The sequence below is a fragment of the Bufo bufo genome, chromosome 2, assembly GCF_905171765.1.
Source record: "Bufo bufo chromosome 2, aBufBuf1.1, whole genome shotgun sequence".
Taxonomy (NCBI): Eukaryota; Metazoa; Chordata; class Amphibia; order Anura; family Bufonidae; genus Bufo; species Bufo bufo.
The window spans coordinates 192,376,985-192,404,502 of NC_053390.1; the positions used below are offsets into that span (position 1 = coordinate 192,376,985).

At 40.2% G+C, this 27,518-nt stretch overlaps 1 protein-coding gene across 1 annotated transcript in view; it reads left to right on the top strand.

Annotated features, from left to right (window-relative positions):
- The window catches only part of ADAMTS19 (ADAM metallopeptidase with thrombospondin type 1 motif 19), a 366,657-nt gene that overhangs the window by 176,649 nt on the left and 162,490 nt on the right, over positions 1-27,518 (top strand). The window contains exons 8-10 of the mRNA XM_040415985.1: positions 7,559-7,664; positions 12,247-12,387; positions 18,595-18,745. Coding sequence (XP_040271919.1) covers positions 7,559-7,664; positions 12,247-12,387; positions 18,595-18,745 — 398 coding nt within the window. The remainder of the gene's footprint in view (positions 1-7,558; positions 7,665-12,246; positions 12,388-18,594; positions 18,746-27,518) is intronic.

The following is a 27,518-nucleotide window of genomic DNA, read 5'->3' on the forward strand; positions in this document are numbered from 1 at the left end:
CACTTGTAAGATTTGTTGGAATATGAAAATTTCCTCTTTTGAGTGACTGTATAGTATTTTTAATTTCTTTGTCTATCAAATTAATGTAAGCCTCAACACCATGATTGTTCTTGGGGGTCATGTAGTGACTTTTGTTTTTGAGTCCAACTTGTTGCATAGACAAAGTAGTGGACTGTGTCATGGTTAGGCTACTTTCACGCTCGCGTTTGGTGCGGATCCGTCATGGATCTGCACAACGCATCCGTTCAGATAATACATCCACATGCATCCGTCCAGAACGTATTGGTTTGTATTATCTTTAACATAGCCAAGACGGATCCGTCTTGAACACCATTGAAAGTCAATGGGGGACGGATCCATTTTCTATTGTGCCAGATTGTATCAGTGAAAATGGATCCGTCCCCATTGACTTACACTGTGTGCCAGGACGTTTGGCTCAGTTTCGTCAGATGGACACTAAAACGCTGCTAGCAGCATTTTGGTGTCCGCCTCCAAAGCGGAATGGAGCCAAACTGATGCATTCTGAACGGATCCTTATCCATTCAGAATGCATTAAGGGCAAAACTGATCCGTTTTGGACCGCTTGTGAGAGCCCTGAACAGATCTCACAAACGGAAACCAAAACGCCAGTGTGAAAGTAGCCTTAGAGGTGTTGTGGTATTCTGTGAAAAATGTGCCTTTAATCTGAGTGACCTGTAGAACCTATTTGATTCTTGTTCGAGAGTAAAACAACGCAAATTACTGTATGGACAAAATGAAAGTCCCTTAGAGAGTACGCTAGAATCAGCCAGTGACAGAGTTCATGAGGAGATGTTTACGACCAACTCTGTACCTGTGATCGTATCTGTATGCTTGTAAGGTTTTGATCAATGGGTGCGGATGGATGCATTGGGAAAAAAACGTTGGGATCAATAATTTGTAGATCTTTCGCTGCCTGAAGAGGAAGATGCATAATCTATATATAGTTGATATAAGCTGTGTTTCAATGTTGATAAGTTTCTCTTTGGATTCTTGTATAGCTTTTTGAAGAAATTCTATGCTCAGGACAATGATGTCCAATGAGCATTTGTTCAGGATGGTTTCAGATTTGTTGCAGTATTCCTTATCGGTTGGAAACAGGGTCGGACGTAGGTGAACCCTTAATCCCAGAGGGATCCTTGCATTTTTGTAATATTCTGCAAGAGTTGTACAGTGGAGTTCAGAGGACAGTAATTTTTTGGATTCACATTTCCAGTCACGTGAGCGGTATTCGCTGTGTAGTACATGCAGGAAATCGCTTGATGCTGTTACTTGGGAGACAATATTTTCTGCTGTTGTGGTATCATATGAGAAGGTAGGGGTCATTAGGCCACAGGCCGCAATGCAAAGAAATAGGCACCCCACAATCTCATTTGACACTGGCATCTAATGGGTTAAGCGGCCTGAATTATGTGAGATCTGAGCCATCACTCTCTGCTGCATGGGGGATCAATGCAGCGCTTCAACTAGGCCACCATAAAAAGGTGGTGGTCTAGCCTAAGGCCCCTTACTGACCTCTGTAGAAATTAAAAAAGGCGTAAGCATGGTCACTACAGGGTTAAATTTCACTTTATGACACATTTCCCTATGCTGAAATCTAAAAACTGCTTATTTTTCAAATAGATAGATAGATAAAGAAACAGATTTTGGCCTGTGTTGTATATAGGGTAAGGTAATCTTTGAAGCTTTGACCTTAAATGCTGCCCTCATTTTAATAAACATACAGGAAGTTGCTTATTATATAGCAAAATGCATTCATAACTGAATGAATACGTAATCTTAAACATGAACATCTGCTTTCTGAAGACATTTTTTCTTTTAATGCACACACATACAGAAGTGCCTCTGTAGCAAAAATCATTCACTGTAATCTATATTGTTAAATAGTAGTAATAAGCAACTGAATTATGAAAACATGTCTAGAATGTGGTTATTACAGCTACACACAATAAAAACTTTATGTTAATTGAAAGATTCATAAAAGTTAAATTCCCAGTATATCTAGCACTAAATCAGACATATCTAACACTAATCAAAAAATATAGAACAGAGCAATGCAAGCTAACAAGGTACTGTAATATTTGTAGAAGGGGCTGGATTTTCACTCTTCTAAGAAGGTTCAATGTGGACAAATGTAAAGTTATGCATCTTGGTAGTAATAATCTCTGTTCTTCATATGTCCTAGGTGATGTAACACTGGGAGAGTCACTTATAGAGAAAGATTTGGGTGTCCTTGTGGATGGTAGATTAAATTACAGTATACAATGTCAATCAGCTGCTTCTAAGGTCACCAGGCTATTGTCATGCATTAAACGAGGCATGGACTCGAGGGTTAGGGATGTAATACTACCACTTTACAATGCGTTGGTGCGGCCTCATCTGGAATATGCAGTTCAGTTCTGGGCACCAGTCTATAGAAAGGATGCACTACAGATGGAAAAAGTACAGAGGAGAGCGACTAAAATGATAAGGGGAATGGAGGGTCTTAGTTATGACAAAAGATTAAAAGAATTTAATTTATTTAGTCTTGAGAAGAGATTTCTAAGGAGAGACATGATTAACCTATACAAATATATAAATGGGCCATACAAAAAATACGATGTAAAACTGTTCCATGTAAAATGCGCTCAAATGACAAGGAGGCACTTCCTCCGATTGGAGAGGAAAAAGTTCAGTCTCCGGAAGCGTCAAAGCTTCTTTACTGTAAGAACTGTGAAGCTGTGGAATAGACTTACTCAGGACATGGTCACAGCAGGAACAGTGGACAGTTTTAAAAACGGTTTAGATGTATTCTTAAAAGTAAACAACATTAATGCTTATGAAAACGTGTAGAAATCTGAGTCTCAATTCTTTCTGGGATTCGAATCCTCACCTATCCCTCGGTTGAACTTGATGGACTTATGTCTTTTTCAACCGTATTAACTATCGGTATGTAACTATGTAAGCTCTATCAAGACATTTTCCAGTCTGGAAATTTTGAGGCACCATCATAACCTATAGCTTTAAAAAATACTATTCAAGAGCTGAAAGATTAAACTGGTGTCTATGGGGATCAAAGTTTTAACTTTATGATACATAAACCTCAGTTTTGCTACACAAAATCTTTGTAGGCATCAGACTAATGTCTTCAAAAGACATTAGTGGACAAGAAGGTCATTGGGGATAAGATGCAGGAAGGTCAGAAATATCCTAAGTTCTATCAGTTACTATGCTTGCTCGGTTTATTTGCATGATCAATACTGAATACATTCTGTACTGCAGAAATGAAAATAATTTTCCTGGCTACCTTATTTATAAAACAGTGCCTAACTTAGAGAATGTTTCTCTTCTACATGTGACAAACATATTTGCCATTTGGATCTCTTTGTGGCCCACACTTACGTTATAACCTTTAAGTAGACCATTAGTGCCACTGCCCCCTCATATAGAGATCAGACATTGGTGGCATAGCCTAATGATATGCCTCAATAGCTGAGCAAAAGGGATGGACACTGTAGGGGGAATTTATCATGTTTGGGGGGTTTTTAACCAGAAAACTGACTTAAAAAATCTTGTGGTGAGAGGCCCATGGGAGGGCACATAACAGACTTACTATAATTTATTCCAGAAACTGGCATAAGTTATAGTGCCAATCTACACCACCTCATGGCTGCCATAGATTTGCTTTTCTGGTGCACAGACTGCCACAAGATGCGCCCGAGCCTCTTAATAAATTTGCTGCCTCTTACTGCAGTACACTTTTTTTTTAATGAAAACTGGCATACAGTCAGGTCCATAAGTATTGGGACATCGACACAATTCTAACATTTTTGGCTCTATATACCACCACAGTGGATTTGAAATGAAACGAAAAAGATGTGCTTTAACTGCAGACTGTCAGCTTTAATATGAGGCTATTTACATCCATATCAGGTGAACGGTGCAGGAATTATAACAGTTTGCATATGTGCCTCCCACTTGTTAAGGGACCAAAAGTAATGGGACAGAATAATAATCATAAATCAAACTTTCACTTTTTAATACTTGGTTGTAAATCCTTTGCAGTGAATTACAGCCTGATGTCTGGAACGCATAGACATCACCAGACACTGGGTTTCATCCCTGGTGATGCTCTGCCAGGGCTCTACTGCAACTGTCTTCAGTTCCTGCTTGTTCTTAAAGGCATTTTCCCTTCAGTTTTGTCTTCAGCAAGTGAAATGCATGCTCAATCAGATTCAGGTCAGGTGATTGACTTGGCTATTGCATAACATTCCACTTCTTTCCCTTAAACTCTTTGGTTTCTTTTGCAGTATGCTTAGGTCATTGTCCATCTGCACTGTGAAGCGCCGTCCAATGAGTTCTGAAGCATTTGGCTGAATATGAGCAGATAATATTGCCCGAAACACTTCAGAATTCATCCTGCTGCTTTTGTCAACAGTCACATCATCAATAAATACAAGAGAACCAGTTCCATTGGCAGCCATACATGCCCGCGCCATGACACTACCACCACCATGCTTCACTGATGAGGTGGTATGCTTAGGATCATGAGCAGTTCCTTTCTTTCTCCATACTCTTCTCTTTCCATCACTCTGGTACAAGTTGATCTTGGTCTCATCTGTCCATAGGATGTTGTTCCAGAACTGTGAAGGCTTTTTTAGATGTCATTTGGCAAACTCTAATCTGGCCTTCCTGTTTTTGAGGCTCACCAATGTTTTACATCTTGTGGTGAACCCTCTGTATTCACTTTGGTGAAGTCTTCTCTTGATTGTTGACTTTGACACAGATACACCTACCTCCTGGAAAGTGTTCTTGATCTGGCCAACTGTTGTGAAGGGTGTTTTCTTCACCAGGGAAAGAATTCTTCGGTCATCCACCACAGTTGTTTTCCGTGGTCTTCCGGGTCTTTTGGTGTTGCTGAGCTCACCGGTGCCTTCCTTCTTTTTAAGAATGTTCCAAACAGTTGTTTTGGCCACGCCTAATGTTTTTTATATCTCTCTGATGGGTTTGTTGTGGTTTTTTAGCCTAATGATTTCTTGCTTCACTGATAGTGACAGCTCTTTGGATCTCATCTCGAGAGTTGACAGCAACAGATTCCAAATGCAAATAGCACACTTGAAATGAACTCTAGACCTTTTATCTGCCCATTGTAATTGGGATAATGAGGGAATAACACACACCTGGCCATGGAACAGCTGAGAAGCCAATTGTCCCATTACTTTTGGTCCCTTAATAAGTGGGAGGCACATATGCAAACTGCTGTAATTCCTACACTGTTCACCTGATTTGGATGTAAATACCCTCAATTAAAGCTGACAGTCTGCAGTTAAAGCACATCTTGTTCGTTTAATTTCAAATCCATTGTGGTGGTGTACGGAGCCAAAAATGTTAGAATTGTGTCAATGTCCCAATATTTATGGACCTGACTGTATATACATACTTATAGAAGCAGAGATGCATATAGATGCCTATTAGCCTTCTTTTAGCTTCTTTTTACACAAAAAAGTGTTCCTTTAGCATACATTTAGCTGCTATATGTCAGTAGAGGCAACTAAAAGGAAACAGCATACATTTGAAGAATTTGTTTGGCGCCACTCATTTAATGTGTACGTCGAACATAAACTGATCTTTGATTGAACAAAATAACTCTATATGGGGCTAAAGATCCCCACTAGACATTCTAAGGGAATGTTATGTGTATATTACATACAGTACATAAAGCACACTTATGGATAAAATGAACTTACACATATCTAAATGTTCAAACTGTAGAAACCTTTAATAATTCAATTAGTTACATCTAAATGTATTTTGTCCTGAGAAGCTTTTGATTGCTAATGCAAATGGCCACTGAGTACAGTACATGTGCATAAAATGCTGATGGCCTCTATCATGTTGAACTGTTCCAAACTTCATGTGGCGTGATGCCTAACTATTTTTATTAAGTGTTCTTGAAGTGTCCTTTTATGTGTGTGCAGTGTGTCTTATCATGTAAAGGACAACCACACATAGACTATTTAAGATCTAACAAGGAAGAGATCCTGGCTGCCAAAATTAAGATGTACAAAGAACTTGGGAGAAGCCAAACTATACTTGACAAGTTCCTTAAAAGACTCTTTGGTGTTATTGCAGGATATGTTTATGATCAACATGTGGTATCTTTTACTTTTGTATGAAACATTTTGTGGTACCACTATCTTGGCCTTAGGGAGGGGATTCAAGTGTGATTCTTTAATATTTTAGTAGTAACATTTTAGTATAATATGTGTTTGTTTAGCATTGTTTAATTGAGTTTTTAAAAGCAGGAATACATAGGGAATATGTTGTCTTTGTCTTCCTAAACAATCATTCCACAATTACAACATGAAAATTTATGTATAATGTTGAATAATTTGGTAGATAAATAGCTTTATGTATCTTGCACGGATATTGTCTTACCATATTTTTCACTTTATAAGCCACACTGGACCATAGGATGCACCTAGGTGAAAGGAAAATAAATATGTATTTTTCATCAGACCTCAGATCAGACCTCAGATTGGACCCCCAGTGTTAATCAGAGCTCAGATCAGACCCGCAATCTTCATCAGACCCCCAAGTCAGATCCCCAATGTTAATCAGACCTTAGATCATACCCCCTAATGTTAATCAGACTTCAGATCAAACCCCAAATTTTAACCAGACCTCAGATCATACCCTCAAATGTTAATCAGACCTCAGATCAGACCCCCCCCCAATGTTAATCAGACCTCAGATCAGACCCATCAATGTTAATCAGACCTCAGATCAGACCCCCAATCATCATCAGACCTCAGATCAGACATCACAATGTTAATCAGACCTCAGATCAGACCTCTAATGTTAATCAGACCTCAGATCAGACAGAGGTGCACTAATGTTAATCAGACCTTCCAGCAGAGGTGCACTATGACGTGACATTGCGCAGCATCAGGTCATAATGCACTATGACCTGAAGTTGTGCGCATTCAGAACACGCATTGCTGGCAGAAGACCATGTAGCAGTGGGTAAAGTCAGCACTAGGGGCTCTGTATTAGCGATCCCCGATCCTCCCCGATCCTATTGTGTACTAATGAGTGTACTAAAGCGAAAAATATTGTATTTTCATTCATGTCTACAGATAAATTCATAATTCTGTAATTTGTGATAGCTGATAACATTGCATTATGCTTGGAGCTCGTAAAATTGCATATGGAGTCCCTATTTATTTTTAGTACTTTTATTTTACTTGCATAGCATCAACATACTCCACAGTGCTGTACAGACATTATTATCACTGTCTGTCCCCAGTGGGTCTCACAATCTATGTTCCAACTTTTCCATGCCAAAATAGTAAATGCCCCCAGCATCTTTTGGCAATTTACATTCCATGACACCCCATCAACAGGTTACCATTGTTCAGAATTCTAAATCCGCACATACACCACGATCTGTACTGTCTCATGCATTGAAAACAGTATTAACTTCTGCTATTTTGTAAGATCATAATTTGTGCAGCTTAAAAATTACAACATTTTTAATGAAGTGAAAACATAATTTCAGGCATTGCATATCTTAATGGAATGTGCAGTGACAAAAGAAAGTGCATCATCGCTGAAGATAATGGACTAAACCTTGCCTTTACCATCGCTCATGAGATGGGTCACAAGTAAGTTGTTTATTTATAAATAATTTTCATAAATAATTAGGAAATATTAACATGAATATGTATGTTTTTTAATAATTAACTTTTTTTAAGCAAAAAAAAAATAAGTTCTGCATTTTTTTAATAGCATGTCCTTTTTAGATATAAGGAGTAATGAATTAATAGGGCATGTTTAGATTTGTAAATAAAACCCAAGACTTATTGGCACTAGGGTTTCTGTAGGGCACTTTGTAAAATTATGTTTATAAAGTCTATTGTATACCCTTTAACTTCTTAAAGGGGTTGTCCCATGATAAATATTCTGCAGTGTTCAAACCATCACCTTTATCTGAATACGTTTGCAATTATATGTAATAAAGTTTAGTACAGCCATTGAGTTATTCAATTAAGTCAATCTGTATAGCTCCACCTACTGTTTGTTATTTTTCTAATTTCTCTGTCCACCTCAATGAGGTGGATGCACATGTTCAGTTACATCCTTCAACTGCACCAGCTGCAGCAGAAAGGACACATCCCCTGAGATATCACACGCCCCCTGAACTGCAAGGTTGAAATAAATTTAAAAGAGCAATTGCAACAATGAATGGGGAGATTTCTGTATTCATTTGTGGTACAGGGTTGGTTGTAGGGTTGTCACAAATAGATTGTCATGTACTAAATGATGATTGATTTTCATTTTGTATATTAATCATGGGAAAACCCCTTTAAAGACTATTTTGAACCTTAAAGTTAATTTGCTATAAGCGAGTTTTCTGCGTAGATGTGATCCTTGCATCCAGACTGAGCACTTTAACATTGTTTTCCCCTGACCATCTGTCCGTTCAGGAAAATCACTGCATGTTCTATCTTCAACCATTTTTCATGCAGGATTGGTCCATTCAAGTCAATAGGTCAGTGAAAAACAAAACAAAAACAATGGCACTTGGATGGCATTCGGATGCAGTCTGTTTTTTACTGATGGTTACTATGAGATGCTAAGTCTTATTCTTCAGTTTTTCTTCAAACTTATACTTTTTATGTTTTACTGATACAATAAGACACTATTGTATCAGGTTATCACTAGCACAATTTTTGGGGTTTGATAAATACTTCTCTGGAATAATCATGTGAAATATGAACTCTTGCTTTTACTCAGACAAAATAATGGAACAATAGAAAGGCTATCAATTAGGGAACTGAACCATTTCAGATTGTACAGTTATATCTACATTTTCTTTTTTTTATATATATTTTATGAGTTCTTTTTATATGAAATCTTATATTATATGTATCAGGATTGATGCAATTTTTGATTAATTATTAGGGGTGATGAATTATTCTATCAAGGGTACCTATATTCTCAGTTTCATCTGTATTGAATTTATTTTTAATTAAAAATATTTAGTTTTTTAATGCAGCTCCGAATGGTAGAGTGCGTGTTAACTATTAACTATTTACAAATAAATATTCAGGATAGGTCAGAAATATGAGATCGATGGGGGACCGACTCCCAGCTTCCTCACAGCTTAACAAGCACAGTGCCGTGCATTGCAGGTCAGATCGATTTACTTGAATGGGCTGAGCTGCCCCTAGGCCATATGACCAATGGTCTTGAAGAGCTGTCTCCACAGCTTTGGTGTTTTTTTTTCTCTAAGAAGGCCAATTTGATTACACCTGAGATATTCATACAAGTTTTGTTGATATGAGGTGATAAATAACTCAATGTAGTGTCTCGTATTGTAAGACAGAAAGCTGAAAGCCATTTTGGCAGACTTCTGCTAGACACATTGTGAGGAGTTCATCTTTGAAACTCCATTAATATTGGCACCAACTTTTTTGCTAGATGATCACATTCACAACAAATTCTGGCAGCAGTTTTCTTACAAAGTTTTTATAAGATAAAAATATTTTTTGTTGACTTGACAACCATGTGCTCGACTTTCAATGAGTTTATTTGTCCATGGCTCTCTGTAGGAAAAACTAAGTAATGAAATTGTGTATTTATTTTTGAGGTCCAAGTCTCCAGTGATACAAAATTATGTGAGATTGGGAAATTTGTCAAGTCATTCGTGTTATTCAGGTTGTAGACTTAGCTAGTCTTAAAAAAAGAGAAAGGAAAAGGTCCTGGTGTACAGTATGTGTCACATGTAACCATAGGGCTCCAATTACATGATGGAGGCCAAAAGAATGTTCCTTGGTATACATTGGTGTACCTTTATAACTATTAAAAAACCTAGTCAGCTATGCTTTTTAATGCAGAAAAAAGTATACCTTGTGGTATACTGTATTTTTTTTCACAATGGGAGTCAATATGAGGTCTTTGCCTTGCTAATCATATACAGCGGCATACATTGGAAGATTCTGCTGGAAGTATCCATTGGGCAATACTTTTCATTTATGCATTGCCTACGTAAACAACAGAGCTGCATGTCTCATTAATGTGTGTGCACAGAAAGAATCGAAGGGGAGCAGCTCACACAGATTTTGAGGAAAGTACACACAAGGCAGTTTGCAGGGAAAAAGCCAGCAGCATCCTCCACACACAGATCCAACGTGTATTACTGATAACTAGAGACGAGTGAATTTATTGAAAATGTATTTAACTGGCGCAATGATGGGAAATGGCCATGGCACCCCCCGCCATTGAACCCCACAGAAGCCGCGTTCATCACTGATAAGCATTGCCAGTTTGGGGCTGAAATTTAGCCCTGCCATTTAAAAACAGACAGGCCCACTTACTGTGTGATGAATGTGAAATATATCTGTACTCTTCAGTGCTAGTGGCATATTTAGATGGATATTACATTCAGCCCTACCAAACATACAGGAGTATACAAAATTACATACTTTTTACATCCAGTGACATTCCCCCTCATTATGCAAGTTCTCATTCTACATTTTCTTTGGCCCAGACTGTCATGAAGACTTCTTTCAGCCATGACATGTCTCTGCAAAGTTTACTATACAGACATGTTAGGTTCTTCACTTTTTCATCATTCTCCCCATCTCAGTGTCCCACCAGTGTTATCCTGCTGTGACCTCCAATTCTGTGCCGGCTGTGCTCCCCAATGCCCCAAATACCATACTGGAGAAATAACAGTACCATACAGAGAGCCCCCCACATACTAATAGTCCCCACAGTAACAATACTCCCCATTAGTGTTCCCATTAGTTGTGTCCTCCATATAGTTCCCAAAAATAATAATAATGCCCCGCACAGTACACCCAGTAGTAATAATTCCCCAGAGTGCCCTCAGTAGTGAAAAGACTTCTCAAATTGCCCCCAGCATTAATAAGGCCCCATAAAGTGTAACTATTAGTAATAATGCCCCCTTAAGTCCGCTCCCTTATAGTAAAATGGTCCCCTAAAGTTCCCAAGTAGTTATAGGGCTCTAACAGTTTCCCAGTATTAATAAGGCCCCCTGTAGGGCACACAGTAAAAATAAGGATCCTCGGTAGTGCCCCCCAGTAGTAATAAGGCCCCTCTATAGTTCCCCCAATAGTTATATTGCTCTCTTAAGTGCCCCAGTAGTTCGTTTTTAGTGCCCCCAATAGTAATAATATTGCCCTGTAGAGCCCACAATAGTTATAATGCCCTCTATAGTGTCCCAGTAGATATTATGCTACCCTGTAGTTCCCCTACTAGTTATAATGTCCCCATATAGTCCCCCCAGTTGTTCCCCTGTAGTACCCCCTGTAGTTATAATGCCCCCTATATTGTCGAAGTACTTATAACACCAGCCTACAGTGCTAACCACCCAGTAAAATGTTCTCCCAAAGTGACAGAAAAAAATACTCACCTGAGTCCCGCTCCATGATTCCTTCTGCAAAGCAAGCTGCAGTTCTGTTGTCGCGATGCCGTCATCTTACCACCTAAGACCCTTCGCAGATGGTTGAGATGATGTCATTGCTTCATGACTGTCTGTGCTGACTCACAGGCTTCCGGCCTAGTGTCCTGTAGCCTATGAGAGTAATTTATCATGGGACATTAGCTCCTGTTCCATGCTGCATTATTGAACTATATATATATACTATACTGTATTGATGGAAGCGCTCATTGCTTCTGGCACCCTCCTGACAGCGGCCACCTGGTGCCTCCCCCCCATAGCACGCCACTGGTAAAAAGCCTTCTTAGCAAAGCTCTAACTGAGCATTGCTAAGGAGAGTCTGTCTTTAGTCTTCAGTTCTACTGAGCACTGAAGATGCCTATGTGTAACATACAGAGGCTTCCAGCTTGCTTCTTTTCACCACTCCAGACCCCGACTATGTACATGTGCCCCAACTATCACTGCCCATCATCCTGCCTATCAGACTTTTTACACACACTGAAGACAGATTCTCTTAGCAACACTCGGTTAGAGCTTTGCTAAGGAGACTCTTTATACCCTGTTTTCTAGGACAAAGAAAAATCTTTCCTTAATAAGATATATTACAAAATCCCTGTCCCTACACTATATTAAAATAAACTACATTTACTTTAACTTTTCCAGCGCTTATCTTGTATAAAACACTTTATAGAGGCCCACATCTAATAACCATAAAGAAGAAAGGTCTGGTTTTGTATTCACTTTTCAATTTTCTTTTTTCTTACATATTATGAAATCAGCATGGGTATAAACCATGACAATGATCACCCGTCCTGTGCAGATGGTCTTCATATTATGTCAGGAGAATGGATCAAGGGGCAGAATCTTGGCGATGTATCATGGTCCAGATGTAGCCGAGAAGACCTTGAAAAATTCCTTAGGTAATTACTTGGATTTCTCATGAACTTATTATGAAACATTGTGTGGTATACTGCGGTCGAAAGGCTGTCCATTCACTGAGAAATGTTATTATAGAGTCAGAGTAATGAGTAATGTAACTGACTGTGTCATAAAAACATATAATTAATTATCTCAGCACAGTGCATATGAAATACAACATCAGTAATTTTAAGACTATTACCTGAGGTGTCCTTCACGCATTATTAGATTGCCTTATACTGTACAATAGAAATGGCAAACTAATAAGTCACGACAACACAAATGACTTAGAAAACCATTTTATTTCCAGTCGCCAGTTACGTACTACACTAAAAACTACTATGAGCAGCAAAAATATCAATGCTGTGCAAATATTTGCTATTTGTAATACAGAATATGACATAAGGAAAAGAAAAGGCCAGGCATTGAAAACTGATCCAATATTTTAAAGGGTGACTGGTAAAAACCAGGCATTTTCATGTTGTTTATACACTGAAACCAAATAATGTGAGGATAGGCGCTAAAACAAAATAACAATTGCTTTATTATATATTTAGTTAAAAATTAAGGGTGTCCACCTGTCAGTGCAGCGGTCAGCGACTGACTAATACTAGATTTGTGAGAATGAACCTGTGTCTCCAAACAGCACAACCATCTGGAGCACTACGTCAGTCTCACAAACTAAACCCACCAACACATCAGGGGGCTCAAAACACCACAGGGTACAAGGTGTGTGACCCGGGTGAAAACTACTATCTAGGGGGATGTCTGGTGCCGTGAAAACCACCAAACAACGCTCCTAACAGTGAGTGTCAGCGCGCAGACTCTCACTGCACTAAGATAGTAACGGTGCAGGACTATGGCAGAGCATAAGCCGTCACTCCAATTGTTGTATACAGAGCAAGGATTGCCCTGACATACCCCTTTATGGTAAAAGCTCAACGCGTTTCTATGCATTAAAAATGCATTTCATCAGGAGCTATGTGCACCATACTTGAACTTGTACCCTGTGGTGTTTTGAGCCCCCTGATGTGTTGGTGGGTTTAGTTTGTGAAACTGACGTAGTGCTCCAGATGGTTGTGCTGTTTGGAGACACAGGTTCATTCTCACAAATCTAGTATTAGTCAGTCGCTGACCGCTGCACTGACAGGTGGATACCCTTAATTTTTAACTAAATATATAATAAAGCAATTGTTATTTTGTTTATCACATTATTTGGTTTGATTGTGCAAATAGGCGTATATCTAATACACCACTTCAGTTTTTTTGGTTTTCATTGTTTATACACTGAACAAAAATATAAACGCAACACTTTCGGTTTTGCTCCCATTTTGCATGAGCTGAACTCAAAGATATGAAATATTTTCTACATACACAAAAGACCCATTACTCTCAAATATTGTTCACAAATCTGTCTAAATCTGTGTTAGTGAGCACTTCTGCTGAGATAATCCATCCCACCTCACAGGTGTGGCATATCAAGGTGCTGATTAGACAGCATGAATATTGCACAGGTGTGCCTTAGACTGCCTTAGACTGCCTTAGACTGCCCACAATAAAAGACCACTCTGAAATGTGCAGTTTGATCACACAGCACAATGCCACAGATGTCGCAACATTTGAGGGAGCGTGCAATTGGCATGCTGACTGAAGGAATGTCTACAGAGCTGTTGCCCGTGCAATGAATGTTCATTTCTCTACCATAAGCCATCTTCAAAGGCGATTCTGAGAATTTGGCAGTACATCCAACCGGCCTTACAACCGCAAACCACGTGTAACCACACCAGCCCAGGACCTCCACATCCAGCATGTTCACCTCCATGATCGTCTAAGACCAACCACTCGGACAGCTGCAGGAAGAATCGGTTTGCATAACCAAAGAATTTCTGCACAAACTGTCATAAACCGTCTCAGGGAAGCTCATCTGCATGCTCGTCGGGGTCTGGACCTGACTGCAGTTTGTCGTCGTAACCGACTTGAGTGGGCAAATGCTCACATTCGATGGCGTCTGGCACGTTGGAGAGGCGCTCTGTTCATGGATGAGTCCCGGTTTTCACTGTTCAGGGCAGATGGCAGACAGTGTGTGTGGCGTCGTGTGGGTGAGCGGTTTGCTGATGTCAACGCTGTGGATCGAGTGGCCCATGGTGGCGGTGGGGTTATGGTATGGGCAGGCGTATGTTATGGACAACGAACACAGGTGCATTTTATTGATGGCATTTTGAATGCAAAGAGATACCGTGACGAGATCCTGAGGACCATTGTTGTGCCATTCATCCACGACCATCACCTCATGTTGCAGCATGATAATGCACGGCCCCATATTGCAAGGATCTGTACACAATTACTGGAAGCTGAAAACATCCCAGTTCTTGAATGGCCAGCATACTCACTGGACATGTCACCCATTGAGCATGTTTGGGATGCTCTGGTTCGACATATATGACAGCGTGTTCCAGTTCCTGCCAATATTCTGCAACTTCGCACAGCTATTGAAGAGGAGTGGACCAACATTCCAGAGGCCTCAATCAACAACCTGATAAACTCTATGCGACTGAGATGTGTTGCACTGCGTGAGGCAAATGGTGACCACACCAGATACTGACTGGTTTTCTGACCCTCCCCCCCCCCCCCCCCCCCCCAGTAAGGCAAAACTGTGAACATTTCAGAGTGGTCTTTTATTGTGGGCAGTCTAAGGCAAACCTGAGCAATGTTCATGCTGTCTAATGAGCACCTTGATATGCCACACCTGTGAGGTAAGATGGATTATCTCGGCAAAGGAGAAGTGCTCACTAACACAACAGATTTGTGAACAATATTTGAGATTAATGGGTCTTTTTTGTATGTAGAAAATGTTTCAGATCTTTGAGTTTAGCTCATGCAAAATGGGAGCAAAACCGAAAGTGTTGCATTTATATTTTTGTTCAGTGTATATTTGTGTGTCCGTAACAAATACATAAGAAAAGTTAAAACTAAGGCCTCATGGACACGACCGTTCTGTTTTTTGCGGTCCGCACAACGTGGATCCATTGTAGACATTTTTGGAATCGACACTGTGACAGTGGATTTGTGCTCAGTTACCTGCTGTGGCAGTCCACACTGCTTGGACAATTTGAATACTTCATTTTAAGTGTGGAAACTCTACATATGCATTCCCATTGGTGATTATAATTTATGTTATGTTTTATATCTATCTTAAATGGTTTTATGACTAGTACATGTATTAATAAATTGATTTAATTAAATTTTATCAAGTCCAAGTGTTTGAGTGCTCACCCACTATCTTTTTATTTATATAATAGTCAGTGCTGGCCTTATGTGTCTTATGTTGAGTGCCTACTTAGAGGCACTATATGGTATAGTGCCCAAATAACATTGCCATGTGTTGGCCAAGAACATTTGCCTAAATAATACTAATACAATACAGTGCTCAAAAATACCCACAGTAACAAATTTCATAGATAAAGTTATTTAATAACAATGTTATCCAATGTGTGACACAGTGAGGGGTTGTGTCTGGCAAGGCAGGTATTTTCCTCCCAGCATGTGCAACTGGGCTGGTTTCCAGCCAGGTGAGGTCAAATACCGGACAGGAGTTTAAGTGCCGATCTGGGTTTTGGCAGCACCTGGCTGTCCCTAAATAGGCAGCTGGGTTCAGCAGAGATGTCTCTGTTTTTGGGATATGAGGCCTTGTGCCGTGCTGGAGGGCTGAGAGCCACATGCTGGGGAAACAGGTCCCCTAAAGCCTGCTGTGGACTACTGGAGGCAGAACTGCCAGCAAGGTGACTTGTGTTACATGAACTTTCCATTGTGTGTGAATTAACATCAAGACTTCAAAGTTACGTGCTGTTTTGTGCAATTGCCTCAAGTGTGAATAAACACTGACGTTTTAAGTTAAGAACTTGTATTTTGCCTCTGTACTGCGCCCACTTACCCTATCTACCAGTAGTATTGAGCGTGAATATTCGAATAACAAATTTTTATTGTGAATATCGCCACTTTGAGAATTCAAGAATATTTAGAATATAGTGCTATATATTTGTTATATCGAATATTCATCTTTTTTTTCCATCTGAACACATGATTCCTCTCTGCTTCTTGCTTGTGGGCCAATGAGAAGGAATCAATGTCAAGTTCACAACAATAAGTGCACCAATCAGTAATCTGTAGTCAGACCTGCTAAAATGTGAAGTTGCGCGTAGTGCGAAAAAATATTCTAATCACTGCCGATTAGCGCAATCGCGAATATTTTGCTCTATCTGCATATAAAGCTATTGTAATGTTCTGCCATGCCAACCATTTTCTCCAGTCTCAGTAGCAACTCATGAAACTTCTAGCAGCTTGAAAAATTTAGCCAAAGTTACCCACGCCTGTATTTCGCGTTACGGACTTGCATTACGATATTTTTACATTGCCGATTTTTCGTATTCAATAAAATAATCTTGAATTCTCGAATTCGCGAATATATGACGAATATTCTACAAAATATTCGTGAAATATCGCAAATTCGAATATAGCCCCTGCCGCTCATCACTATAGCTACTATACAACTATTAACATATGTGGTGCTTAAAGGCCTGAAATGCCAGGCCATCTATTGTCAAATAAGATTCATGGTGGTCAAAAGCTTTAAAGGGGTTATGCCACAAATGATGAAAAAATTTAAATCATACAGTGCATGATAATATCTTTCTAAAAAAAAAGTTTGAACAAACCCTATACCTCTCTCCATTCATTGCTCCAATTACTCTAATAGATTATTTTCAGGCTGGCAGCTCAAGGGGTGTGCCCTTTCTGCTGCACCTCTCTCTCCCCCTCTCTCACTCTGCTCAGGGGACATGTCCTTACCCAGGGGTTGTGTCATAGATCTTTTTCTGTAACTGTCACAGCTTCTAACAATAGATAGAGCTGGTGGCAATTGAAGGCTGGAACTGAACATGTGCCATCACGTGTGGATTACACATGTTACTTTATGGATTAAACACCACGTGGTGCCATTATAGTGAAGTAAGGAGAATATCTCACAACTGGAGCATTTTTGTAACAGAAGGTAAATTACAAAGCTAACTAGTTTTCCATGCTGAATTTAATGGTAGCACAACTCTTCCAAATTTCAGGGCATCTGTGGCATTTCATACAGCAGGAATGGGGCACTTCCAAGGCATATTTGATAAAGGATATAAACCTTAGTAGATAGATAGATAGATAGATAGATAGATAGACAGTCTTGGTTTTTCGGCGTTATCCCTATGTTGGCTGCTATTTCCTGAGGATGCAGATGCAGTTGAATACAATTGTGGCACAGGGGGCCTCAGCATTCAGCTGCCTGCTCAGTTCTCCACCATTCATTCACCCATGCTTTGACTCCCAGGCCGTGGGGAAGCGAGACTTGGTAAGTATTATGTTTTTTTTGTTTTGTTTTTAATTTGTTGAAACTACAGGGGTATCATTCTTGTGAGAGAGTCACTGAGGTGGCAACACTATTATGAGGGGCACTAAAGGGACAACACTATTGTGAAGGCACTAAAGGGGCAACACTATTGTGAAGGCACTAAAGGGGCAACACTATTGTGAAAGGGCACTATGGGGACAGCACTATTGTAAGGGGATGCTAAGAAAGCACACCATAGTGAGAGGGCCCTCAGGGGGCATATCTACTGTGCTTTAGCATTAAGGAGTCATAAATACGGTGTTGTGGCACATAGGGGGCACTTTAACTGTACAAGAAGCAATAAACGGAATCTGACTAGTGACAGACCCCCAGCCGTTTTGCTAAAATATTGTGCTAAACAGCCATGAGCTCATGGCTTTCCCCACCCACCTGCTGCTGATTCATATGGGGAAAAAAATCTGTCAATCAGAGGCAGGTGGTTGGGGAGAGGTTGGCACAAAGGAAGCCTACACACTGTGTGGGGGCACTATTACAGTGCGTCTGTCACACAAAGAGGACACTTAAAGTATGCAGGGGCAGAAAGGATTGGTTGTGTATGGGTGGGAATCGTGGGATTAGAAGTGAGACTTCACACAAAAAACTTGCTGTGGTGTGCAAACTTTGTCTCTCTTTCCTTTCTCTAAAAGTTGGTAGGTATGGATTCATCATGTAGACCTGGAACTAACCCTAGAAACCTGCAAGAGCTGTCCAATGTTTATAGCAGTTTAGGCATAAGCACGTCTTTTTGTTCCACATATTAAAACTCTGTGTATCTTGCCAGGTCAAAAGCCAGTAACTGTTTGCTGCAGACAAATCCCCAAAGCATCAGCTCTGTGATTATTCCCTCCAAGCTGCCAGGCATGACGTATACAGCAGATGAACAATGTCAGATTTTGTTTGGACCTACAGCTTCTTTTTGTCAAGAAATGCAGGTACAGTACATAAAAATGTCTGTAAAGATTGTTGTATAAAACATATGCTGAATAATCATCTACTCAAGGAATAAGAAAGCCACTCTGAAATTAGCTTGAGTTTTTTTTTATCGTATTAATGCTATGTTTGTCGTTTTTAAGAAAAAACAGACCAACATTTGAAGATTACTAGAATACTCTAAAGGGAGTTTCCCATAATTGACATTTAATTCGTTATCCACAAAATTGATGATCATGGGGGCCCCATCACTGGGGCCTCCGCCACTCATGAGAACATATGTCAGATGCCCACCATTCCTCCTTGCTGTATGAACACAGTGAGAAGAAGTTTGAGTGGAGCAGCGTTTTGATCATGTGCACTGCTGGTCCATACCGTGTATGGGAATAATGAAGATAGTCACAGTGAGGAGGAATAGGGGACATGGGACCCTTGTTCTTGTGATCAGTGGGGGTACTAGCAGAGGCATACACAGAAATCATGATGCCCCATGTCAAAGGACAGGATTGTCTCCCCCCCTCTCCCCTAAATGGCTATATATTCCATTAATATTCCATTGGCCAGATATTGATTTGATTTAGATTTCTCTTTTGTTCATTCACTTTGCATTTTGTTAATTGATAACAATACATAATTAACAGTTCTATTTTTAACAGCATTTTTACTTTGCAGCAGTTCTAGGCAGTGGGTGTGGAACCTACCTCTTGGAATAGTCCTGTGTGGTTAGTAGATGACCCACAAGAGTCAGAGACACCAAGTCTGACAATACTCATAGTCAGGAAACAGGCTAAGGTCAAAGCAGGCAGAGTTCATGCAAATCTGCAAAACTAGTCCAAGGTCAGAGCGGTCAGTGAAAGGGAATCTTTCAGCTTCAAAGCACCGCCAAAACTAGAGTAAGTGGTGTGTAGTGTAAGTGGTGCTGAGTTTGGTTGTATAATTTGTATCCGCATTCCGATGCTGTGCCCCCACAAACCATCATTAAAATGCATTGAGAAGTATCCTTTTTGAGTCCTCTCAATGTATTTTACTGCTAGTTGGTCAGAGCATAGTGTCGGAATGCAAATGAGTACAGATGCCTCACTGACCACACTTGGTGTGTACAGCGTTGGCTGTCTGCGCATGCGTGGGTCATCGTGCTGACCTACATTAATGTAGAACTCTGATAAGGTGATGGCTTATTAGCACATTAATAGAGGGGATATTAAATAATAGATAATAGTAAATAATACTAAATAATGGACGACAAGAAAGGGTTTATAGTCAATGAAGCCCATTGATTTGACATATAACGATCGCCACAATGTTTATCCAGCCTCCTAGAGGCCCTATGGTGGTGGTGCAGCCAAACAGCAGCATCATCTCATAATCATAATCATAATGTCCCTGATGGCTGCATCAACTCCTTTGGGGCTAGTTTACATTATCATGGCAAGGTAAAGTAAAAGTCATGAGGTGGGGTAATTCTGCCTATAGTAAATCAATTTTCTACTGGTATGGCAAAGAGGATGGCAACTATTTGAGTTGTTGTGGCAATACTTGTAGGGAGTTGAAGAAAGCCCACCCCATTTGTAGGTGTCTACATCACATTTGGACTTATAAATAATAATAGTAAAGCAACAAAAAGAAATAGGAAAAACTGACACTATTCCATCGAGATGATCCTAATAAAGTGTTGCTTGTATCTGGTATAGGTAATATCTGAAAATAGATAAGTGAACCTATGAGCATCATAATCATACACATGTCACTTCACCTATCCAGAGCTAGATGTATTACATGGATACAACAGAATCATAAAGAGTATAAGCAGGATTCTCTATCTAATCTAAAAGGTGATCTGACATGTTCCCAGATTGAATTCTACATTGAGACCATTCAGTTTAAGCATCTGTAATCTATGAATGCACTGCAGTTCCCTACGTCGTAGCAATCGTTCTCTGTTCCCTCCACATTTAAGTGGTGGAACATGGTCAATAATCATGTATCTGAGGTCCTTCTCTCTATGGCCCATCTCAGTAAAGTGTTTAGGTATGGGGAGATCCTTAAGTCGTATACTGTATCGAGTCTATTTCTGTCTTTTAGTAGTCTGTTCAAGGTAAATCGCACAATTAGTGGCATATGTTTCCCATTCTTCTGGTGAAAGCAAACCCCTTAAAGTGTTCTCAATGTCAAGATGTTTCAGTTTAACTGTAGATAAATCTTTCTGTAAAATTTCAATATTCAACAAAATTATTTCGAATGCATACTTGTTAGTGATCTACGTGAATCTTAAAGAAAAGTCCAGATCCATGGTGAATAGATTGGGATATAACTGTGAGCACATACCACGCGGTGTTCTATGTATTTTGTGATATTCACAAAGAGTTGTAAAATGTAGTTCCATAGAGGCTATACGTTTCTGTTCACATTCGTAGGGATACAGTGGTTAACTTATGATGGGATAGCGCTAAAATTGAAAACAAAAAACGTCCGTCACAGTGCCGGTGGCTACATACACACTGCTGCGTTCACGACATCTTAGCTGATACTTTTGTATCTTGTTTCTTCTCTTTGCTACTCCTGATGAATTGCTGGCATGGTCCAGCAATGAAACGCGTCGAGCAATACAGGGAGTGCAGAATTATTAGGCAAGTTGTATTTTTGAGGATAAATTTTATTTATGAACAACAACCATGTTCTCAATGAACCCAAAAAACTCATTAATATCAAAGCTGAATATTTTTGGAAGTAGTTTTTACAAACCGGATTCCAAAAAAGTTGGGACACTATACAAATCGTGAATAAAAACTGAATGCAATTATGTGGAGGTGCCAACTTCTAATATTTTATTCAAAATAGAACATAAATCACGGAACAAAAGTTTAAACTGAGAAAATGTACCATTTTAAGGGAAAAATATGTTGAATCAGAATTTCATGTTTTCAACAAATCCCCAAAAAGTTGGGACAAGGCCATTTTCACCACTGTGTGGCATTTCCCCTTCTTCTTACAACACTCAACAGACATCTGGGGACCGAGGAGACCAGTTTCTCAAGTTTAGAAATAGGAATGCTCTCCCATTCTTGTCTAATACAGGCCTCTAACTGTTCAATCGTTTTGGGCCTTCTTTGTTGCACCTTCCTCTTTATGATGCGCCAAATGTTCTCTATAGGTGAAAGATCTGGACTGCAGACTGGCCATTTCAGTACCCGGATCCTTCTCCTACGCAGCCATGATGTTGTGATTGATGCAGAATGTGGTCTGGCATTATCTTGTTGAAAAATGCAGGGTCTTCCCTGAAAGAGATGACGTCTGGATGGGAGCATATGTTGTTCTAGAACCTGAATATATTTTTCTGCATTGATGGTGCCTTTCCAGACATGCAAGCTGCCCATGCCACACGCACTCATGCAACTCCATACCATCAGAGATGCAGGCTTCTGAACTGAGCATTGATAACAACTTGGGTTGTCCTTGTCCTCTTTGGTCCGGATGACATGGCATCCCAGATTTCCAAAAAGAACTTCGAATCGTGACTCGTCTGACCACAGAACAGTCTTCCATTTTGCCGCACTCCATTTTAAATGATCCCTGGCCCAGTGAAAACGCCTGAGCTTGTGGATCTTGCTTAGAAATGGCTTCTTCTTTGCACTGTAGAGTTTCAGCTGGCAACGGCGGATGGCACGGTGGATTGTGTTCACTGACAATGGTTTCTGGAAGTATTCCTGAGCCCATTCTGTGATTTCCTTTACAGTAGCATTCCTGTTTGTGGTGCAGTGTCGTTTAAGGGCCCGGAGATCACAGGCATCCAGTATGGTTTTACGGCCTTGACCCTTACGCACAGAGATTGTTCCAGATTCTCTGAATCTTCGGATGATGCTATGCACAGTTGATGATGATAGATGCAAAGTCTTTGCAATTTTTCGCTGGGTAACACCTTTCTGATATTGCTCCACTATCTTTCTGCGCAACATTGTGGGAATTGGTGATCCTCTACCCATCTTGGCTTCTGAGAGACACTGCCACTCTGAGAAGCTCTTTTTATACCCAATCCTGTTGCCAATTGACCTAATTTGTGTTAATTGGTCTTCCAGCTCTTCGTTATGCTCAAATTTACTTTTTCCAGCCTCTTATTGCTACTTGTCCCAACTTTTTTGGGATTTGTTGACACCGTGAAAATTGGAATCAACGTATTTTTTCTTTAAAATGATACATTTACTCTGATTAAACGTTTGATCTGTCATCTACGTTCTATTACAAATAAAATATTGACATTTGCCATCTCCACATCATTGCATTCAGTTTTTATTCACAATTTGTTTAGTGTCCCAACTTTTTTGGAATCCGGTTTGTAGTTTGTTTTTAGTTTTAGCTATTTTAGGGGGATATCTGTGTGTGCAGGTGACTATTACTGTGCATAATTATTAGACAACTTAACAAAAAACAAATATATACCCATTTCAATTATTTATTTTTACCAGTGAAACCAATATAACATCTCAACATTTACAAATATACATTTCTGACATTCAAAAACAAAACAAAAACAAATCAGTGACCAATATAGCCACCTTTCTTTGCAAGGACACTCAAAAGCCTGCCATCCATGGATTCTGTCAGTGTTTTGATCTGTTCACCATCAACATTGCGTGCAGCAGCAACCACAGCCTCCCAGACACTGTTCAGAGAGGTGTACTGTTTTCCCTCCTTGTAAATCTCACATTTGATGATGGACCACAGGTTCTCAATGGGGTTCAGATCAGGTGAACAAGGAGGCCATGTCATTAGATTTTCTTCTTTTATACCCTTTCTTGCCAGCCACGCTGTGGAGTACTTGGACGCGTGTGATGGAGCATTGTCCTGCATGAAAATCATGTTTTTCTTGAAGGATGCAGACTTCTTCCTGTACCACTGCTTGAAGAAGGTGTCTTCCAGAAACTGGCAGTAGGACTGGGAGTTGAGCTTGACTCCATCCTCAACCCGAAAAGGCCCCACAAGCTCATCTTTGATGATACCAGCCCAAACCAGTACTCCACCTCCACCTTGCTGGCGTCTGAGTCGGACTGGAGCTCTCTGCCCTTTACCAATCCAGCCACGGGCCCATCCATCTGGCCCATCAAGACTCACTCTCATTTCATCAGTCCATAAAACCTTCGAAAAATCAGTCTTGAGATATTTCTTGGCCCAGTCTTGACGTTTCAGCTTGTGTGTCTTGTTCAGTGGTGGTCGTCTTTCAGCCTTTCTTACCTTGGCCATGTCTCTGAGTATTGCACACCTTGTGCTTTTGGGCACTCCAGTGATGTTGCAGCTCTGAAATATGGCCAAACTGGTGGCAAGTGGCATCTTGGCAGCTGCACGCTTGACTTTTCTCAGTTCATGGGCAGTTATTTTGCGCCTTGGTTTTTCCACACGCTTCTTGCGACCCTGTTGACTATTTTGAATGAAACGCTTGATTGTTCGATGATCACGCTTCAGAAGCTTTGCAATTTTAAGAGTGCTGCATCCCTCTGCAAGATATCTTACTATTTTTGACTTTTCTGAGCCTGTCAAGTCCTTCTTTTGACCCATTTTGCCAAAGGAAAGGAAGTTGCCTAATAATTATGCACACCTAATATAGGGTGTTGATGTCATTAGACCACACCCCTTCTCATTACAGAGATGCACATCACCTAATATGCTTAATTGGTAGTAGGCTTTCGAGCCTATACAGCTTGGACTAAGACAACATGCATAAAGAGGATGATGTGGTCAAAATACTCATTTGACTAATAATTCTGCACACAGTGTAGGAGAGATTAGAAACGGTGGTAGCCTTATCATGAGATGAGGACAAGTCAGAGGGAGTGTTTGCTCTAGTATAATAGACTAGATAGTCTACCACATTGCCGTTGATGTAAGTGAGTGGTGATACAGTTTGTTCGCTGGACCCGATACGTTACAGTATGCAAGTGTGGGCGGAGAGCTGTCTGTATGTCTAATAGCAAAGTCAATTTCTAGCCCTTATCAGCAGAAAAAGGGTGCCACACTGCCGCTGAAACCAATAGATGGTGCTGTTCATGAGTAGTGTAGATCGCAAATTTTCCTTGCAAATTGTTTTGAAAAACAAGGCAGATTCTGCTCATTTGCATGTCTTTCCCATATACCCATGTTCATGCAAATGAGTTTTTAAATGACAAAACTGTATAGAAAGGTTATTGAATATTAAGTTAGGACAATCAGAAAACTTTTTTTTCTCCCTAATGATATTGATCTAGGTGCACAGGTCCACCCAAGCCATCCAACAGATCTGCAGTAACTTTGAGGCTTACTGGCTCTCAGTCAGATGAGAGCTGGTTTGGAATGTCTCATAGTGCACAAGGCTGCCATTGTAAGGTATGCTGACTCAGCCTGTCATCTGTCTCATGGATAGATTGATGGCTTGCACGTACGTGGCTTTTGGCATATAGCCTTTGTGTGGTTGTCTATTGTATGTTGTAGATAAAAGGAGTCCAAGACGTATCCAGCTATCCTCTTAATGCTGTTTCCAAACCATTTTGATTGGGTTTCCATCAATTTCTAACCTTTTTTTGTGAACCAGACACCCTCTTCTCTTCCGAGCACGGGGTGTCTGGGGTTCTCCCATTAACTTCTATTGTGCTCGGTAGAGCACACAAGCATACCGATGTGTTCGGCCAGAGCACCCGAGCACACAAACACTTTGATGCTCGATCAACAATAATCATTACGTATGACTCCTCCTCCTTTTTTTTGACTATATATACTCCATGCATGCATATGCCACATTGCTTGAAAAAGGGCTCATTGCGTTGTGCTAAAACGTTGCAAGTGGGGTAAATAAAGCGGTCCATCATTCATTTCATCTATTTTTAGCATTCAATTTAATGAAAACAACGAATAAACTGAAACAGGCTGTTTTTCAGCTGATCAAAAGTTTAAGGACCACATGCCATTAAAAGGCCAAATCTGTGCAAAGATGTGGATTCATTGTCATTTTCTGTCAGGTAGTCACACGTTGTGATGGCAAAGGCAAAAAAACTCTCCCTTTTTGAACGTGGTCGGGTTGTTGAATTGCATAAGCAGGGTCTCTCACAGTGCGCCATCGGTGCTGAGGTGGGACGCAGTAAGACAGTCATTTGGAATTTCTTAAATTCTTAAATGATCCTGAGGGTTATAGAACAAAAAAGTCAAGTGGAAGACCCAACAAAAATTTCATCAGCACTGAGCCGGAGGATCCAATTGGCTGTCCGTCAAGACACTGGACGATCCTCGACCCAAATTAAGGCCCTTACTGGTGCTGACTGCAGCTCCATAACCATCAGACGGAATCTGAGACTGAAGGGCTTTAAAAACAAAAAACATCTTCAAAGACCTCGTCTCCTTGAACGCCACAGAACTGCTCGTTTGGACCTTGCAAGAGAGCACCAAACATGGGACATTCAAAGGTGGAAGAAAGTTTTATTCTCTGATGAGAAAAAATGTAACCTTGATGGTCCTGATGGTTTCCAACGTTACTGGCATGACAAGCAGATCCCACCTGAGATGTTTTCTACGCGCCACAGTGGAGGGTGGCGCCTTAATGGTCTGGGGTGCTTTTTCCTTCATTGGAACAATGGAGCTTCAGGAAGTGCAGGGGCGTCAAACGACCGCTGGCTATGTCCAGAGAGCATTCCTCATGACTGAGGGCCCTCGTCTGTGTGGTAACGACTGGGTTTTTCAACAAGACAACGCTACAGTACACAATGCCCGCAGGACAAGGGACTTCTTCCAGGAGAATAACATCACTCTTTTGGCCCATCCTGCGTGTTCCCCTGATCTAAATCCAATTGAGAACCTTTGGGGATGGATGGCAAGGGATGTTTACAAAAATGGACAACAGTTCCAGACAGTAGATGGCCTTCGTGCGGCCGTCTTCACCACTTGGAGAAATGTTCCCACTCACCTCATGGAAACGCTTGCATCAAGCATGCCGAAACAAATTATTGAAGTGATAAACAATAACGGCGGAGCTACTCATTACTGAGTTCATGTTTGGAAGTTGGATTTTTGTTTTAGCGGGGTTTAGTTTTTTTTTGGAGGTGTGGTCCTAGACTTTTGATCAGCTGAAAAACAGCCTGTTTCAGTTTATTCGTTGTTTTCATTAAATTGAATGCTCAAAAAATGTTTTGTCTCACTCCCATTTATTCTTGTTGCATGTTGAAGCTCTACTTGGAACCTTGTTAAGATCCAGCCATGATTAATATAATTTTTTGCCATTTTTCAAGTGGTCTTAAACTTTTGATAAGGACTGTATATATAATATATATATATATATATATATATATATATATATATATGTGTGTGTGTGTGTGTGTGTGTGTATACAGATGTAGCAGGGTTAGCACTCAAACTCTTAACTCAAATTTCTTAAATCATCGTGTTATTTTGAAACAAAAGCCATTGAAAAGCAATTTAAAGGTGTTTGCTTAGTTTAGATAACACATCTCAGAGATCTCAGAAAGCATGAGGGTTAACTCTACTACATCGGTATATACTGTGTATATATACAGTACAGACCAAAAGTTTGGACACACCTTCTCATTCAAAGAGTTTTCTTTATTTTCATGACTATGAAAATCGTAGATTCACACTGAAGGCATCAAAACTATGAATTAACACATGTGGAATTATATACATAACAAACAAGTGTGAAACAAACTGAAAATATGTCATATTCTAGGTTCTTCAAAGTAGCCACCTTTTGCTTTGATTACTGCTTTGTACACTCTTGGCATTCTCTTGATGAGCTTCAAGAGGCAG